This window comes from Bos indicus x Bos taurus, chromosome 1 (assembly GCF_003369695.1).
Source record: "Bos indicus x Bos taurus breed Angus x Brahman F1 hybrid chromosome 1, Bos_hybrid_MaternalHap_v2.0, whole genome shotgun sequence".
In the NCBI taxonomy this organism is placed as follows: Eukaryota; Metazoa; Chordata; class Mammalia; order Artiodactyla; family Bovidae; genus Bos; species Bos indicus x Bos taurus.
Window position 1 is genome coordinate 126,472,440 of NC_040076.1, and position 19,037 is coordinate 126,491,476.

The 19,037-nt window shown below is 39.4% G+C and overlaps 1 protein-coding gene across 2 annotated transcripts in view; it reads right to left on the minus strand.

Annotated features, from left to right (window-relative positions):
* Positions 1-3,925: 3,925 nt before the first annotated feature.
* Positions 3,926-19,037, minus strand: part of ATP1B3 (ATPase Na+/K+ transporting subunit beta 3) — a 46,751-nt gene continuing 31,639 nt past the window's right edge. For both annotated transcript variants that reach the window (XM_027544523.1, XM_027544517.1), the window contains exons 4-7: positions 13,542-13,726; positions 10,683-10,733; positions 6,507-6,593; positions 3,926-4,600 (exon numbers count right to left, since the gene is read on the minus strand). In XM_027544523.1, coding sequence (XP_027400324.1) covers positions 4,430-4,600; positions 6,507-6,593; positions 10,683-10,733; positions 13,542-13,726 — 494 coding nt within the window. In that variant the 3' untranslated portion in view covers positions 3,926-4,429. The remainder of the gene's footprint in view (positions 4,601-6,506; positions 6,594-10,682; positions 10,734-13,541; positions 13,727-19,037) is intronic.

A 19,037-nucleotide genomic window follows, 5' to 3' on the forward strand; every position in this document is an offset into this window, starting at 1 on the left:
TGCTTGGAAAATTCCACGGACAGAGGAGCCTGAGGGGCTACCATCCCTGGGGTTGCACAGAATCATACACCACTGAGAGACTGACCACCACCACATGCTGGCATGGCCTATTTCCCCATTCAATCTTCAGTCCTGAAGGCTGGCAACAGCTTCATTTTACAGTTAAAATGAGAAGTGCAGCTCAGAAGAGTAAGGACCGCACCAAAGACTTCCAAGCAATCAAATGCAAATCAAGATTTAAATCCAACTCCCCCTACGCCTCCTTCCACAATGAAGGATCGTGGATTCTACATGACTTTCTCTCTTCCATCAGATTCTATCTAGAATCTGGGAAGTCCTCCTCACAGGGCTGTACCTTTAGTGAGAGGGTTTCACGAAGAGGACAGACCAACCTTTCTTATCTCACTGCTGCACATGGGGGCAAAGTAACCACTAAGAAAGGAGAACGGGGCTTAAGTTATAGGACTAACTGCATACGGGGGGCAGGGAAAGTACCTGGTACAGAAAACCCGACTAAAAGATACCATGTACGGAGACACTATGATCGTGTGGGTTTCCCAGGCGGCGCTGTGGTGAAGAACCTGCCTGCCAATGCAAGAGACACAGGAGATGCGGGTTTGATCCCTGGGTTGGGAAGATCCCCTGGAGAAGGAAATGGCAACCCACTCTAGTATTCTTGCCTGGAGAACCCTGTGGACAGAGGAGCCTGGTGGGCTGCCGTCTATGGGGTTGCACAGAGTCAGACATAACTGAAGCGACTTAGCATGCATGCATGCACTGGAGAAGGAAATAGCAACCCACTCCAGTATTCTTGCCTGGAGAATCCCAGGGACAGAGGAGCCTGGTGGGCTGCCATCTATGGGGTTGCAGAGTCGGACATAACTGAAGCAACCTAGCAGCAGCAGTATTTAAAAAAAAAAAAAACTCCCAAGTTTGGACATCTGAAGAAACTTAGAAACTTAACCCATAATTTTCTTTTAGCTAGAAATATATTAATAACATACCTGTTGAATTTTAAGTACAAGTTAATGTCAACTGACAGTTTAATCTTCTCCATCCAGTAATGAAACTAGTGCCAGACTCAGCCGCTGAGGATGCAAAGCTGTCTTTAGTTCTCTGTCCCCTGCTAGTCAAATTGTGGTCTGTGAATAAGCATCATTGAGGTTGCTCAGTGTAGAAATGTCTCCTAGGGAATCAGAATCTGCATGTTAACAAGATACACATGAAGTTCTCAGAAAAACCTGAAATGGAGCAAAAATGCAGACTCAACAACACATGTCCAGGGCTCCATTCATTCCTAGTCAGCCTCTGTATCTATTCCATACAGACCCAACCCCTGCCCACACTGACTGTCTTGGGGTACCCGTGAAAGACCTAGGCCTCCCCAACTCCCTTGCACGTACCTGCCATCATCTCAGAGCCTGCTCCCTCCCAGTTTGAGATCTTCAAGAGACCACAGTGCTTCATTTCTTTATCCTCAGTCTGGAAACTACCTGGCCCACAGGCCTGTGAAGAAGCTGTTAAACACCTCTAATTTCAATATGAAACAGAGCTAGGAAAAGTTGGGTATGTCAACTAAGGTCACAGGCAGTTGGGCTGAGCCACAGCCAACCTCCTGAACCAAGGAGGCACAGATGTGACCACGCCCCTTTATTTCTCTCCAAAATCTCTCTCCCACACAACCCACTTTGGATATCTCAAGTCTTATCACATGTTCTGAGAAGTACTTTGCTTTTACCTAAGCTCCTTTATTTAACTTACATGCAGAGTACATCATGAGAAACGCTGGGCTGGAAGAAGCACAAGCTGGAATCAAGATTGCTGGGAGAAATATCAATAACCTCAAACATGCAGACGACACCACCCTTATGGCAGAAAGTGAAGAGGAACGAAAGAGCCTCTTGATGAAAGTCAAAGAGGAGAGTGAAAAAGTTGGTTTAAAGCTCAACATTCAGAAAACTAAGATCATGGCATCTGGTCCCATCACTTCATGGGAAATAGATGGGGAAACAGTGGAAACAGTGTCAGACTTTAATTCAAGGGGCCCCAAAATCACTGCAGATGGCGATTGCAGCCAGGAAATTAATAGATGCTTACTCCTTGGAAGGAAAGTTATGACCAACCTAGATGGCATATTGAAAAGCAGAGACCTTTGCCAACAAAGGTCCGTCTAGTCAAGCCTATGGTTTTTCCAGTGGTCATATATGGATGTGAGTTGGACTGTGAAGAATTGATGCTTTTGAACTGTGGTGTTGGAGAAGACTCCTGAGAGTCCCTTGGACTGCAAGAGCCAACCAGTCCATCCTAAAGGAGGTCAGTCCTGGGTGTTCATTGGAAGGACTGATGCTGAAGCTGAAACTCCAATACTTTGGCCACCTCATGAGAAGAGTTGACTCATTGGAAAAGACCCTGATGCTGGGAGGGATTGGGGGCAGGAGGAGAAGGCGACGATAGAGGATGAGATGGCTAGATGGTATCACTGACTCGATGGACGTGAGTCTGGGTAAACTCCGAGAGTTGGCGATGGACAGGGAGGCCTGGTGTGCTGTGATTCATGGGGTCACAAAGAGTCGGACAAGACTGAGTGACTGGACTGAACTGAAGCTCCGTAAAACAAAATTTCTACCCACACTACACTTTGAAAGATACAAAAATACAAATTTAAGTGATAGCTGCTGAGTACCTGTTCATACTTAGCAGACTAAAGTAATATCCTAGTTGCAGCCTGCCGTTCACCACCCTGCCCCCACCCCCTCGTTTTATACTCTTGAGAGAGAGGGTTGAGAGGAAAATCAAAGTAAAGGTTTGGTTTATCAACTCCAGGGACTTCCCCAGTGGTCCAATGGCTAAGAATCTGCCTGCCAGGGCAGGGGACACGAGTTTGATTCTTGGTTCAGGAAGATGCCACACGCCAGAGTAACCAGGCCTGTGAGCCACAACTATTGAGCCCATGTGCCTAGAGCCTGTGCTCTGCAACAAGAAGCCACCACAGTGAGAAGCCTGCACAACACAATTAGAGAGTGGCCCCCACTCTCTCCAACTAGAGCAGAACCGCACAACAAAGACCCAGCCAGGCCAAAAATAAATATTTCTTAAAATGTTTCCAAGAATCATTTTCTTCAGTTGCAAAGGAGGCTTCTAAATGAAAATCTGTAATCACTAAGATGTTAGTGGCAGAGCAATAAGCAGACCTCCCAATGGGGCTGAGTGATAACCACCGAAGTGTTTAGGCTGCTGGCCCACCTGGCCAGTCGAGACCACCCAGAGCACACAGGTTTTCTCCACACAGCCACTCCTGAACCCGCTGGGTGCGTCCCTGCTCTTCCTGGCTTGCACTAACACAAACAAAGCCTCAAATATACTAGCTTTGGTTTTTAAGGAGAAAAGTAACAAAAAAAAAGGGGGGGGGGGTAAAAAAACCCACAGATCGTAAGGGAAGCACACCTTTTTCAGGTGAGGAGAAAGGAGCTGACATTATGACAAAGAATCATACCAAACACCTCAGATTGAAGGAGGAAGTGTTTCATGACACTAATCAAACAATGCTGAAGTTTAACTATTGTTTGGTTTGAAGTTCTGAATAAGTTCTAAGTTTTTTATATTTCACAATTTGTATTTTTTATTAGAGTCTACTCCACAATTAGCTAAATAAAAGCAGTCATAAGACCCCACAAACTCTTGCACAATTTAAATCTTATGAATTTAATTTCATAAAAATTTAGGTGTGTATTCCTAATGACCAACCTAAAAATGCTGTTTTTATCTATGGTCTAAAATACTTCAATCTAACTACTTTAAAAGATTTAGTTCCAGTGTTAAAAATAATCCCATCACTATCTCTTTCTGTTTGTTTTTACATGTTTTGCAGCAAAAGATCCACAAACTAATTCAGCACGTAAAAAATAATTTTACAAAACATCCAAGCCAACCTTTCAAATCCACTTTTATTTTCCTTTTTCCTCTTCAGATACAGAACTTTTCCACACACTGAATTTCTTGCAGCTATGAAGTCACTTGATGTTGGTCAGGTACCATTTTATCCCTTAAAATTTTGCTGGCATCAAAATATGACAGTTAACCAGTGTTAAATCTATAAAATATTTACATAGCACAGCACATTAAGCTTTAGACACTTGGCAATTAAACCACATAAAAATTGGACAAGACCCCCAACCTACATGTTCAGAATCAGGTGTTCACAGTCGCCACCTGGTGACTGTACATGGTTCAAAAGGCAGCAGAGGCAACAGGCAGTTACTCCGAAGGACATGGACCACTATTATCTGGAAGCACATTATGTTATCCCAGTGTCATGTACCACTCCACCTTTCCTCAAGGTGGTCTCATAATTCTGGAATGGCAGGTCCCGCTGATACAAAATGAAGACAGACAACACAACGTTTACTCTGTAGAGACATCCTAACTCCTACTATGCATGCATGGTGATCTTGAATGCAACTCGTCCTAAAAACTTGTCACGGTCATTCTGGGTTTTTAGGTTGGGTGATCCATCGATCTTGCACTCAACCATTACTTCTCTTACGTCAGCATCACTACCAAAGCCGACCTGGACGGCAACTAGTGGCTGCAGGTAGTTCCCCTGGCGAATAGAGGAAAATACATTAATTCAAATTCTACAGTAACTTTACCTACACTTTTTAGGAGCTTGCCTATTCTTTAAAAATTAAAAAAACAAACAAGATTTTAACCTATTAATCAGATGTATTTTTTTATCCTCTAGCTTTTTTTCCTTAACTGAATATTCATTTACTTTTACTTTTTTTTTTACTGATCAAAGTGTTTATGACTATGAATTTTCCTCTAAGCACTGCTTTAAATGTATTCCATAGATTGTGATTATGTTGTGTTTCATTATTTTTAGATACTCTATAAACTTGGTTTACGTTCCCTTCTTTACTCAAGTTAATAGAGAGGTCCCACTTCCTCCCTCTTTAGGAAGGGCACTTTTATTTCAATAATTTTTAGTTTTACTGTATTTGATCACAAGATATTATTATATTTCTATCCTATGAAACTTGAAGATGCATTTTTTATGATAAATTTTTGTGACAGTTCCAGGTGTTTGAGAAGAACATGTATTTATCTATTAATATGTTTGATAAACATGCGGAAGGTTACCTCACTGATGCTACTTAGGTTTCTAAATATCCTTACGGTTGCTGTTTAACTTGATGCAAATATACTCATAACTGTTTTGCCATCACTGGTTTCTAAATACAAGCCTTCACTAAAAGGAACTAAGGGCTAATTCCAGGGCCGAGGCAGGGAAAATACAAGATGAACCTGGACCCCTTGTGGTGCCAGAAAGTAAGTTAGTGCTGTAGGAATCCAGGGAACATGCCTAAAAGACACAGAAGCTAGAGCCAGTCTCCACCAGCCAAATGCGGGAGAGTTTTAGCACCAAAATAAATGATTATAACGTATTAACAGCTAAATTATGTAACAATCTATGAGACTATATTGATACCACTTCCCTCCTGACATGCCATTCTGAAAAGGACATACCATTTCTTCTGAGGCATTCGTGCCAAAAATGCACAACCTACATTTAACCATGAAAAACATCAGATAAACTCAAACTGAGGAACATAAGCCACAAAGTAAGCCCCAAAAGGCCTGCACTCATTTTTGAGGAGTTCAAGGGCATGAAGCAGACAGACTGAGGAACTGTTGCAGGTTACAGGCAACTAAAGATGTAAGAATGTAACAACCTGGACCAGGAAAACACTTTCTTGTGCAATAAAGAACATTACTGGAACAACTGGTGACATTTCAACATGGTCTGTAGATCAGATATTAATACAGTTCAGCTGATTTCCTTTGTTAAGTACATGATGGCTATTATGATAATGTCCTTACTTTTAGGAAATTCAATGTAAAGAGCATTTAGTGTAAAGAAGCACCGTGTTTATAACTTATGACCAAGGGTTCATGTGAAAAACACATATGGAGACTGATACGACAAATGATGTAAAACATCAACACAGGCAAGTTGGGTAAAAGGTTAATAGGAATCCTCTGTATGGTGCAAGCCACTTGAGTTTAGAATTATTTCAAAATAAAATTAAAAGTTTACTACTATATATGTATAACGGTAAATATATATATATATATATAATACATATATATTTATATATAAAATACACTTAGAGAAAAAATGTGGAAGAAATTCCACTACAATAATAGTTATCTCTGGGTAATGACTTAACCACTTTTCTATATTCTTTAAATAAGCACACTCTATCACATGAAAGAGAAAATGCTATTTTGAAAATAATCATCTTTTAACTCATCTGCTTCCGTTCTGTGCTCCACTTGTAGACCTGGAGTCTTCATTTGCCATCACCAACGTATGTAAAAACCAGAACAGATGACGCACACATCACACAGGGCGTATGTCTATCTGACCCAGACAACTGACATTTTAATACAGATGTGCCCGCTTCCCAAGAGTCTCAACCACTTAAGAATTTCTAAATACTCACATGCAGTTTTTTCCCATAATATGGAAAATATTTTAAATCTATCGTTCCATTGGAAGGATAAGTTGATAGAAATGCTGTGCTTTCGCTCTAAAGTTGAAAACAAAAGAAACTCTTGTTAGGTCACAAAAAATAGTTTTTAAAAGTATATTTTTATTAAAGCAATATCAATTATGAACAGTATGGAGAAACTACAATGCTGTTTCAACTGCATTTGCTACAAGAGGATTTTTTGAAAAAAGACTTACTCATGTTGATTTAAACCCCCTGACATGAATTATCCTGATTTCCTGATTTATTTCCATGACAGTCCCTTTAACTTATAGCTGGATCTACTCATGCACTGTCTGTAAAATCATATCTGTGTTCCAACTACCAAATACCCGTTCTCTAGCCATTGACAGCAGGAGTGCACCAGTAGGTCTGGGACCAATGAATTCTAAAATGAAAATACTGTGCATTTCCAGACCGGGAAGCAATAGCTGCTACAACTCAGAATGTGCCACTCGGGCCTGGGAGGCAGCAGGTGCAAAACAACTATGATAACTGTAGTCAGAGGTAGAATGGATTATGCAGCTGATAAAAAATTCAAGGGAAAATTTAAAGTACTCTGAGCTAATACTCTTCTTATGCAATCTGAATATCACATTTTCCTTGAATTCTTTTATGAGCACATGTAAGTGAATTAAAGGTGTTACATGACTGCTGCAATTATATTCACGTGTTTAAAGATAAATTGTACAAGCACAAGGAATAGAATCAATATTTTATAATAACTATAAATGGAGTATAATATTTAACAATTGTGAATCATTCTGTTGTATACCCAAAACTTATGTAATATTATAAATCAATCATACCTCAAAAAAACTTTTATACACAATAAAAACACAAACCTAGTATTCTTCCTGAAAAATAACTAATTCACAAAATTTCTCATGTAACACATTCTGAATAGGTCCAGTATTAATGACTGTAACTTTACACATACTGAGTAGATGACAGAGACATCAAGTGATTAAAATCAGTGGCAATGTCACAAAGCAGTAATATAAAACATTACTAAATGTTTGAATTGTAGATGTGAATAAACTAATCTCTACTTGAGAGAGAAAACAGGAAACACTATAGCAAAACTAAGAATCTCCTCTTAAGGGAATGCCTACTCTCTGCTTACTTCACTGAACCACTGTGAAGTAGCACGTGTGTGGGGGGTGAGAGAAACACATGAATAAGCAATATAGACAAGGCAGCAAAGACGAATTTGATGACACTCCAAAAAGGGGGCAAGTTCTAATGATCCAGAACAAAAACTGTGAAAAGAACAAGCAATAACAAGGCTAAGAAAAGTATAGAAGCCTTTTTTCAACCACTATTCAAATACCATCTTATGTTGTACTCCTTAATTTAAAAAATGTGAAATCTAAAATAACATTTTACACAGGAGAAAAAAAGTCACTTTAATGTGTTTCTGTACATTACTTACTTTTGTTTAACCTTAGTATATGAGCTTAATTCCTAAAAACACAGAGATGTTCCCCAAAATGTAAAAGGTTTTCCTTGGGTTAGTTTATTGAGCTCTTCAGTGTGTATGTTCAGCCAGATACGACGCTCAATTTATATTTACCTTGTTTAGGCCTAACAACCCTTTCGTGTGTGCGATCAATTACACAGAGGGGAACTGAGGCTCAGTTATGGCCACATGCTCAATGAACTGCTCCACTGGTTTGTATCAACACCATCAAGCTGGTAGAATTTTAAACTTGCATTTTATAAAGGTGTATCTGAACAATGATAAATTTTAGGGTAAAGCTGCATGTCATGGTTTTCTACTAGCAGTCACTAAATTCCACTGAAAACAAAATAAAGATTTAAAATGAATGCATTCTGTTTATTCTATATCACCATCATTTGGAAATCATTTGAAGAACACACACCAAATGCCCTAAGCAGTGGTTATCTCTGGGCAAAAATCTACCAAAATTTTTCCTTCTGTATTTTTCTAAATTGTCTTTAATAAATACGATTCATTTTTGTGAGGAAATTTAAAAAACTAATGACATAAATATGAATATTACATCTTTTTGCAGGAACCATTCTTTAAAATTAAAGGCTACTTTTAAGAGCATGTCCTATCATCAATGTTTTAGTGTTTCCAGAACTCTTAACTTGTATAAAAAGCAATTAAAGCAGATCAAAGTTAAGAATGTAAGACAAAAGAAATATACTACATAAAAAGTAATTCAACTGAAGAATTTACACCAAGAACACTTGATACAGACAAATCTAATGGAAAAGAGCAATATGATGATATGCAATAAAGGTTTCCATCTGTTCACATAGCCACACCTCTAAAATGTATGTATGCCACCTGGTTACTCCTTTGTAACTAGCCTATGAGTAATGCAAGATTTTATAAGCATTTCTTCCAATTCTGTGTTTTTTTCTAAAAACAAAAATATTCCACAACAAAACAAAAACTCTAATTAGTTTATATACTTTCCACACAACTCTTCAAACCAAAAGGGACAGCAACTGAAACTTGAGTCATCAGACCAAAATTTTTCATTAACATTTCTCCCAACTATTCTAGAAGCAAAAGAAACATAACAGATAAACAAGGAGAAAAACCCATTTATAACCCTAAGGGAAGAGTTACACAAAGTTGTTTATACTGGCCACAGGCTTACAGAAATGAAACCTTGGGAAAGGAGTGGAAAGCTTTTGCCCTTCTGGCCTGCGTATGTGTTCATTCTCCTTTCATGGTGGTGTTGGCCCCACAGACTCACTGGCTCAAGTGTATCTACATGGTCTGCTCACGTTCAGAGGTAAACGCCCTTGAACACAGGACACTATCATAAAATCGGCACTTCCGCCTGGCTGAGGGCTCACACCTGGCCTCGGGAACCTTCTCTTGGAAAGACTTGCAAGCAAAGGCGATCACAGAGTTACACATTTCCTAAATCTGTCCCATAGCTGAAACGTTTTCTTCTGTCTTAAGAGATGGCAGTCGAGTAGAGGCTCACTATATTTTTAGAAGGATTTGTATACCAAGAAAAACTCCCCTCAGATGCAGAATCTGGTTTTTAAGTGAGATTCTGATTTTTAATCCAAGTTTCCTACTGAGCTGACTACAGCATAAGGAGATCCAGTAAGTTGCCTATGGTTACCCTGCATACTTCAACCCAGATGAGAAAGCACAAAAATTCCTGGCTTTTTATACTACTCTAAACAACGAATAAATACTCAAAATAGATCAATACTCTAAAGCAGGAGTTCTCAAAGTATGGGTCCCAGACCAGCAGTAACTTAATTAGAAAAGCAAACTTTGGGGTGTCACCCCAGACCTACTGAGTTAGAACCTGCAGAACTGGGACCCAAAAGACCCTCCAAGTGGTTCTGAGGCATGATCAGATTTGAGAACCACAAGCAAGTTTCTGCCCAAATAAGAAATTCATTCATGATTAAAAGGGATTAGTTTTCTTTGGCAAACAACTTCAGAAGTGATTTCAATGTAACATTTCAATCAAGACACTTCTGTCACTATTAACTAGAGGTGGAATGCTAATATTTTATTTTACACAGTAACAAAATTAAATTTAGAACTTAACAGTTTCTCCTGAGAACTCTTACCCATCATTTACATATTTGTCTTAGTTGCACTTTGCAGCATGGAGAGAAAACAAAAGAAATCATGAAATGAAAATAGCACAGCACTCTGGAAAAAATAAAGTAGGGATAAGAGAGCAAAATAATGCCTCTACCTTAAGGAAAAGATACCGAGTTTCATTAAATCTCAGATGCCACTGATGTACACCAATTTATGTACTATTAAGAGAGAAAAAATTTTATACACTATTAAGACTATCAATTATAAGGCCAACCCCAATTTCAGTTTTATTCAGGTAGAAAAAAGAAATTGAATCTTAAAATCAATGAAATATGGTACATGTAAATATAAAGGGAAAGAGTGTGATATCAAGTGCACACAGAAAATAAGTCTTTTCGCATTATCATTAGCAAACAGAAGCTGGAGGAGTTTATTCTAAGAATGGCACTACAATGGACTTTAAAATATGACAGGGAAGGGAAAAAATGACTAAATTCATTAGACTTTTAAAGTATTTTTAAGATACACTAGAACTTCAACAGAAATTCAGTTATTTTCTGAATACTGACCTTTCCAGTACATTCTATCCTTGGTTCTCCTTGAGGCTTTAATCCAATTATCTAAGGTAAAGAAACACTGATTAACTGAAACATCACAATTGTATACAACAGAACCTCCTCCTTTGTTGCTGAGGACAAAAGATGGGAAGGCTGAGATGAACATTCTCTCTCTTCAGTCGACAACTCATGTCCAACTCTTGCGATCCCATGGACTGTAGCCTCCCAGGCTCCTTTGTCCATGGGATTCTCCAGGTAAGAATACTGGAGTGAGTTGCCATTTCCTTCTCCAGTGGATCTTCCCGACCCAGGTCTCCTGCATTTCAGGCAGATTCTTTACCAACTGAGCTATGAGGGAAGCCACTGCCTTAACATCTTTTACATTTGCCTTTTGATTTTATTTTAGAGGAATAGAATAGACTTTTCAATATAATAATCTTACCAATTATCTATCTCATTATAGTACTGGGGCAATTTAGAAAATTAAGTCATCAAAAAATTGACTGAAACACAGTATTATTGTACTTTGCTCCCCTTAAAATAATAGAAATCTTTACATTATTTATGTTAAGACATCACTAACGCAAATAAGCACTGCAAAGGCATAATATAAGAAGTAACTGTTCTTCATGAAAATGTTAGGTCACCACCCAACCATGTTTCCATAGGCTTCTACAGAACCCTACTGTATCAGATCTATAAAACACATACACTGAATGAATCCCATTTTAAAGATGGGACCATTCAGCTCTATGTAATGAAGCTACTTTCATGTATGTAGTTGAAATAACTAACTGTGTGAATGATCAGATATTTATCCAGGCATTTTGTGAGGATTTTTGACATCTTGAATTTATATGCATTTTAGTTTATAATTTATATGCATTTTAATGTGAATGCCTTAAAATATAAGAAAATATAAGTACTCTCCCCCAAAGAAAAGTAGTGTTGCAGCCTAAATAATAATTTCAAGAGCAATAACTATCTGTGTCCTTGCAATGACTGGAACAAACTATACTGGGATTTGATGCCCACCTACACTCCTTGTAGCATCTCAGTACTGATTCCCATTTGCCTTATAATATCTTCCTGTCAAGCCCTGCCAAGTTCTGCCTCCATCAGCAACTACAGTCTCAGACCCTCATTATTCAGTGGACATACTGGCAAAGAAAATAAACTTGGAAGTTTGGCCCCGTGGGAGAAGGAACCAGAGCTTCTTCTCTTGGTTTTCTATTGGGAACAAGTGTTCCATTAAACTAGGTGTTGCGAGGATACTTCTAGGAGGCAATGATTACAAAAGGCATTCCTGTTAAAGAGAATAAATTCAATCAACCTTAAAAGCTGGATCACCTGATTTCACATTACAGTTTGCCCTTCCTACCCACGGGTTCCACACCTGTGAATTCAACCAATCACACACTGAAAACATTTGAGCAAAAAAATTCCAAAAAGTTCCAAAGCAACACTCAAATTTCCTGTGTGTTGACAACTATTTTAAACAGCATCTACACTGGATTAAGTGTAAGTAATCTAGAGATGCTTTTAAGTACACAGGAGGATGTGCACAGGTTATACACAAACTGCACCACTTTATAGAAGGAACTTGTACATCCCCAGATTTTGATGTCCTCAGCAGTCCTAGAATCAATTCTCCACAGATACCCATTTTAAAGATGGGACCATTCAGTCCCTTCAGTCAACTATGGATGACCATGAAGATCATTTCTTGTGTGGACTATGAAAACCCACTTCTACTTTATTTAACAGTATGTGGTATGTATGAGCTCCCTAGCACTTCTAGGGAAAGTAGGGGTCCCCTTCAAATAGCTGTTCACATTGCTCCCACTTGCTGCCCGCCTACCTTGCCTTTAGTTTCACCTCCACTTTAACCTTAATTCTTACAGTGCCTACCATGTGTCAGGCAATGTTTCAGAATGATCTCTACAGTGCTAAGGGGTAATCAGAGAACTGTCATCATCCACAGAGGGAGGGAAGGACAGACTGGAGGGAAGCCAGTCTGGACACCTAAGCATCTAGCTGGCTCTCCCTAAGGGAAACTCCTTATCTAGCAGTGCCAGCTTCAGAAGACTCAAGTTTCAGTCTTATTAGGGATGTTGACTTCAGTGATGTGTATACTCAAGACCCTGAGAGGTCTGCACCTGTTCAGGAACCTGCCTATTCTCTGAATAAATGACCAGGAATGATTTCACTCTTCAGGAGAGACCATGCAGGTATCAACAGGTTACCTGGATTGGAACACAACTCTGCAGTACATTTAGACAGTAGCAAGGCACAGGGTTAGGCGATCACTTCATTATGCAAGGAAAGCATCTTCCTTTTGCCCAATGACCCCAAGACACTATTACTTAGACATAGAGAACATTATTAGCTTCTTGGTTTGCTGGTGGCTATACAATTCAGGCACTTCTTCTGGACAACATAGCATAATGCTGGATAGGCTCATTTTAATACAACTTTATCTGTATTTTTACTATTAATTACATAGTTGTATACTGTAAAGCTATTCAGAAAAAGTTAAATGAGCCCAAAGTTCACAGATCTGCCATGGGATTTTAAATTACATTACTGTTCAGATGCGAAGATGAGCACAGCACACTAATACCACCATGCTGTGGGCACAACCCCCAGAATACCTGATGCCTGAAGTCCTGATCTACACTTAAGTGTGTGTGTGTAGCTAGCTCCAAAAGAGAAAAGCCGAAGTTGTGATACTCCCTAATTTATGACTAACTTATGAACCCACTGCTAACCTTTTACATAAGCTACCACCAAATGAGATAGCACTGAATAAACAGTTGTCAGCTTAATAGGAAATTAGAAAAAAGCAGCAGCAGCAAATTTTGTACATACTCTGTTCATTTTCACAAGAATACAAGGCTTTCCTTCTTGGTAGCCAAACGTGGGATCATCCACACCACTGCATGCTTCAAGTAAGGCAAGAGGAAACTGACATGCTGTGTATTCTGGACCCTTCTGCTCAAAAAAGGTTCCATTGGTACAATCTGTGAGATTCTTCTGTTCTTCTAAGCCATATGCTAAAAAGGAAATATGTATGTGTGAATAGATCAGTCAAAAAGGACCTTAAACACAACCAGAACTGTGTCACCCTTTGGACAATATTCTTCCAACACAAAAACAACAGGCCACGCACTGGGAAATTTTAGGGCAAGAACGTGAAGTCTGTTCCTCTAACTTCTAACGGCTATCCAGTGCTTTACAGTTTATTTAATTTCAATACAAACTGGATGACAGAGGGATCTCTTTTGTCACCATTAGGTGGCACCAGCCATGGCTACAACATTATCTGAATGCTTTCCATGTTCTTGGCCCAAAAGGTAAAATGGTGAGGAAATAAAAAGGCATGGCGGCCACCCTTACGGAGCTTACTTACATCGTAGTGGGGAAGACATTGCTCAATAAAATCATAACCGAAGGGCCTAAAGATACACGGAGCTATCTATATTCTATGTTCTAAACCTATATTCTAAACGGACTGCAACAGAGCTAATCAGTGACAGGGTCCATGTGAGGTAATGTTAGCTTACCAAACGGTGTTTTCAGCAGAGGCTGAGGTAACGAGACAGATTCAAAGTGACAGGGGAGCAAAATGGTTACAACTTGGAGATGGGGAAGAAAGGAGAGGCAGACAACTCAGTGGTTTTCAAATGTGTGTTGTGCACTTGGCACGGTGTTAAGACAAAAAGGTGGCACAGCAGTAAGCAGGTCTGCTGTGGTCTCTGTCCTGAATGAGCTTAGGCCACTGCAAGATACTCACTAATCAACAGTCAAGGCATGGTATCACAACGCCTCATGGTCAGTGCGTGGGGATAACTGGTACCAGAAAAAAAGCCACCTAAAATGAATTGAACCAAAACTGGAACCAAAATTTCCAAGTAAACACATTTAGTTTTGTCGTTCAGTTGCTAAGTCATGTCTGACTCTACCAGGCGCCTCTGGCCATGAGATTTTCCAAGCAAGAATATTAAGACTGGGTTGCTATTTCCTTCTCCAGGGGAATCTTCCTGACCCAAGAACCAAACCTCCATCTCCTGCATTGGCAGGCGTATTTTTTACCACTGAGCTACCTGGGAAGCCCAGTTAGTTAATTTTAACTATTTATTTAAAATTTGTTTGTTTGCCTGCTTGTCATGCTATGAGGCTTGAGGGATCTTAGTTCCCAGAGCAGTGACTGACCCCGGGGTTCAGCAGGGTAATCGAATACAGATTTTCCCCCTTAAAAAAAAAAAAAAAAAAGGTTAAAATTTTTGCTTTCTTCATTTACGAAAAATTAGGATACCATTGGAACCATGTACCAATTTAAAAGCCAAGAATGACTTAGGTATTGGGGGAAGGGGGAAGGGGGTAAACTTTTACAACAGAAAAGAGCCACTGACATTTATCACTCCTTTTTTGACTTTTCTGGCACAATTCTGCAGAAAGTATTCAAGGCCTACACCAGTAGCCTCCAAGGGCCTCTCCTGTATATACTCTGTTGGTACAGTTCATCAAGGATCATTTTCGTATGATGCCAACTTCCACTTCTACACAAAACCTAGGTAAGTGCAAAGAGTTGGATGATAAATGGTCAGAATACGAAGATGTCCCTATGCTGGGCATGATGGGAGCACAGAAAGGTCATCTTCTCAGAGAGAGCAACCAAAGAACCCCACATTTTCAAGGAAAGCCTAAAGGAAGACATAAAGAGGTGTAGGTAAACGGGGGGGGGGGGGGACACGACATCTGAAAGGGATCTGAACTAGATAAAATGTTAAGTTCTAATTAGTATTTATAGGGGAAAAAACCAAGATAATGTATCCTTTAACAGGAGACTATCTTCTAAACATGAGAAACGCATCCCTAAGAACAACAATGACAATTCAAAGTTTAAAAAAAGGGAAGGGGGATGATGAACATTAAAGATATGAAAGTAACCCCCCAGTATAATAAAATAAGAACAGAAAATGAGAGAGCAAATACCCAACAACTAACAGAATAGTTCTAGAAAGAGGACCAGAAAAGTGAGGTGAGGAAATTTTCAAGTAATAGTAGTTTCCTCAACCGGAGGACCCAAGTCTTCATCCTGAAAGACCCCATCCAGTATTCCGCAAAATGACACTAGAGACTGACACCAATACAAAATTTTAGAACCAAAGACAATATAATCAAACACAAAAACAAAAAACAAACAGTGCTGAACAGAAAAAGGTAGATACAAAGGAACTATTGATAAAATTCTATATTTAAACTACAAACAATACAAGCAAAATGCAGTCACTTTCAGAAATGAAAGGACTAAAAACTTAAATTACATGTATATTTAAAATTTTTTAACTGAAATATAAGTTGAAATGTAATCCACATATAACATTAGTTTCAGGTGTACAACACAATGAATGCTTAAATTATTTGTATACATTGTGAAATCACCATGGTAAATCTAGTTAATATCTTGCTCCCACATACAGTTACAAATTCTTTTTCTTGTGATGAGGACTTTTAAGATCTATTCTGTTAGCAACTTCCAAATACACAATACAATATTGCCAACAGCAGTCACTGTGCTGTGTATCATATCCCCAGGGCTTATTCACATATAACTGGAAGACTGGACCTTCTGATCATCTTTCATCATTTCACCTCCGCCTCCTGCTGCCCTTGGCGACCACGTCTTTTTTGGATCTATGAGTTTGGTTTTCTTGTTTGTTCTGTTTCTTATATTCCACACATAAGTGAGACCATTTGTTGTTGTGTCTCTGTTTGACCTATTTCACATAGCATCATGTCCTCAGGGCCCACCCACGTTGTTGCAAACAGCAAGATTTCATTCCTTTTTATGGCTAACTAGTATAGTGGTAAATATACCATGGAGCAGTATTCATGTATCTTTTCCTACAAAGTTATTTGAGAACATATGCCACCAAAACTAGAAAGTAAATAAAGAATAATAAAGCAGGAGCCAAGCAACAGTGAATCCAATTCAAAAATGATCAAACGAAGTCCCCAAATGATAGCTGGGTGGTGGATGCCTGAACAGAAACAAGTGCAGACTGCAGCAACGGCAAAGACTTAGGAAGGAGTTTGCAGCAAAAAGGATTAAGAGAATACCTCATATGACAATATACAAATAAAAGAGTTAGATGAAAGTCTTATGTAAAGACAAGTATAAAAAGGCAAACAATAATGAAAACAACTTAGTAGTTCAATTACTTTTGAATTGAAAATAAGGGGACATCTGAGGCATGTGAGCTAAATCCTCATCTAACATAAAAGGAAGTAAAGACAATATGTAAAAGTGGTAGGGGACTTCCCTGGTGGTCTAAAAGTTAAGAACCCACCTTGCAGCGCAGGGGACACAGCTTTGATCCCTGGTTGGGGAACTACGATCCCACGTGCTGTGGAACAACTAAGCCTGTGTGCCACAATGAGAGAGCTGGTGCGCCACAATTAAGACCCAATGTAGCCAAACAAATAAAATTTCAATTAAAAAAGTAAAGAAGAAAAGTTTTGTAAGAAAAAGTTCGAAAGCATGAAGTTATTTCCTGTTGAAAATATATCCACAATCAGATAATTTTTCACAGCCTCCAATGTTCCAATTCCAAGCCATGATCTCCACTCACCTGGGTGACTGCAATGGGCTTTTGACTAGCCTCCTTGGTTCCTCACCTAGAATCTAGTCTCAAAATACAGCCTGAGTGATCCTTTAAAAATCTGTGTGAGTTGTTATTTTCTGCTTAAGAACTTCCATCTTGTTTGCTGTGAAAGTCAAAGAACTGAGCAACAGCCTCTAAGGCCTCCCTGACCTCAACCCCTACTACATTCTCCCCACTCACTTCATCCAGCCCCTCTGGCTTCCATGACAAACTTGTAACACACTGGACCTTATGAGCCTCAGGGCCTTCCCACCTACTGCTAGACAGCTACACGGCTAGTTCCCTCATTCTCAGAGTTCTCCTCAAACATCCCCTTTCAACGAGGCCTTCCCAGGCCACTCTCTTTAAAATTGTGATTCTCTTAACTCTATTTCCTTTCTCTGCTTTATTTTCCTCCACAGCACTTATTACTTTCTAACACACCACTAGGTTATAAAAACTCCAGGAACTCAGGAAATTTTCATTTGTTCACTGGTGGAAATTAGAGTGCTTAACATACACAAAAAAACCACATCCTCTGTTGAATAAAGCAAAGGACTGCAGCTAGAATGGAGTAGGGCAGGGAACTACTGTTTTAATTACAGGGCTTTCTTTACTATTTGTCTTTTAAACCATGAATTACACTTTCACAAAACATCTCTATTTAAATAATAAGTATATATTTAACTATCAAAGGAAAGAGATTTAGCAAGGTAGCTATTAGAAGGTACAGGATCAAAAGGTTTTTAAGATGGGAGTTGAGGATTTTTGCATGTTGACCGAAGGAATCCAACAGAGAAGCTAAACATATATACGAGAAGGATCAGTAATTAGCACCATGTTTCTGAGGCAGTGAGAGTGGACAGGTGGGCACAGATAAGAGGAAGGGCAGCTTCCCTTGTCAGAGCAAGAGGAATATCACAGTTGCAGAAACCTGGAGTTTCCACTTGAGTATTTCTACTTTCTCTTGAATCAGGAAACCAGATTATACGAAGAAAGTGAGTTAACAGGCGGGGGGTGGGAGTCGGGGGAGCTAAGGAGCTAGTTTTGAGTAGAGGTTGGAAATAATCCCTTCAGAGAATTTCAGCAGGTCTTCCAGGCAGTAGACTGGGTCCATTTGAGGGAGGTGATCAAGTGTTCACAGTTTACTTAGTCCTCAGAGGGCAGACTCGAAGGAAGGGCTCATCCATCTAGGAATTACATAGCTTCTTCGACTTGCAAGTTTATACAAATGGAATAAGAGGCAAAGGATTTTAGAGTACTAGCTTCTATAAAATTGAAATGAAAAACTATGGAACTGATAAGCCTGTCCAGTAGAGAAGCTGAGAGTGGAGAGACTGGAATAAAATAAAGGGATCAGTGAACTGGAAGTCCCCGAGAGGCAGACAAATAGTCAGGGCAAGTTACACAAGCAAACGAGAAGGTGATATACGGAGCTTCATCAGTGATCTTGGCAATGGAGTCCTACACATTCTAAGGAGCAAACTGCAGGGGAGAGCGGCTGAGGAAGAGCTGCCTATTCATTCAAATGCTAATACCACAGAGTTAGGGAAAGCAAAACGCAGAGAAAACTGGGCTATTCGAAAGCTTTACAAACCCGTAACCAGGGACGGAGGAGCCTGGTGGGCTGGAGTCCATGGGGTCACTAAGAGTCGGACACAACTGAGCGACTTCACTTTCACTTTTCACTTTCATGCACTGGACAAGGAAACGGCAA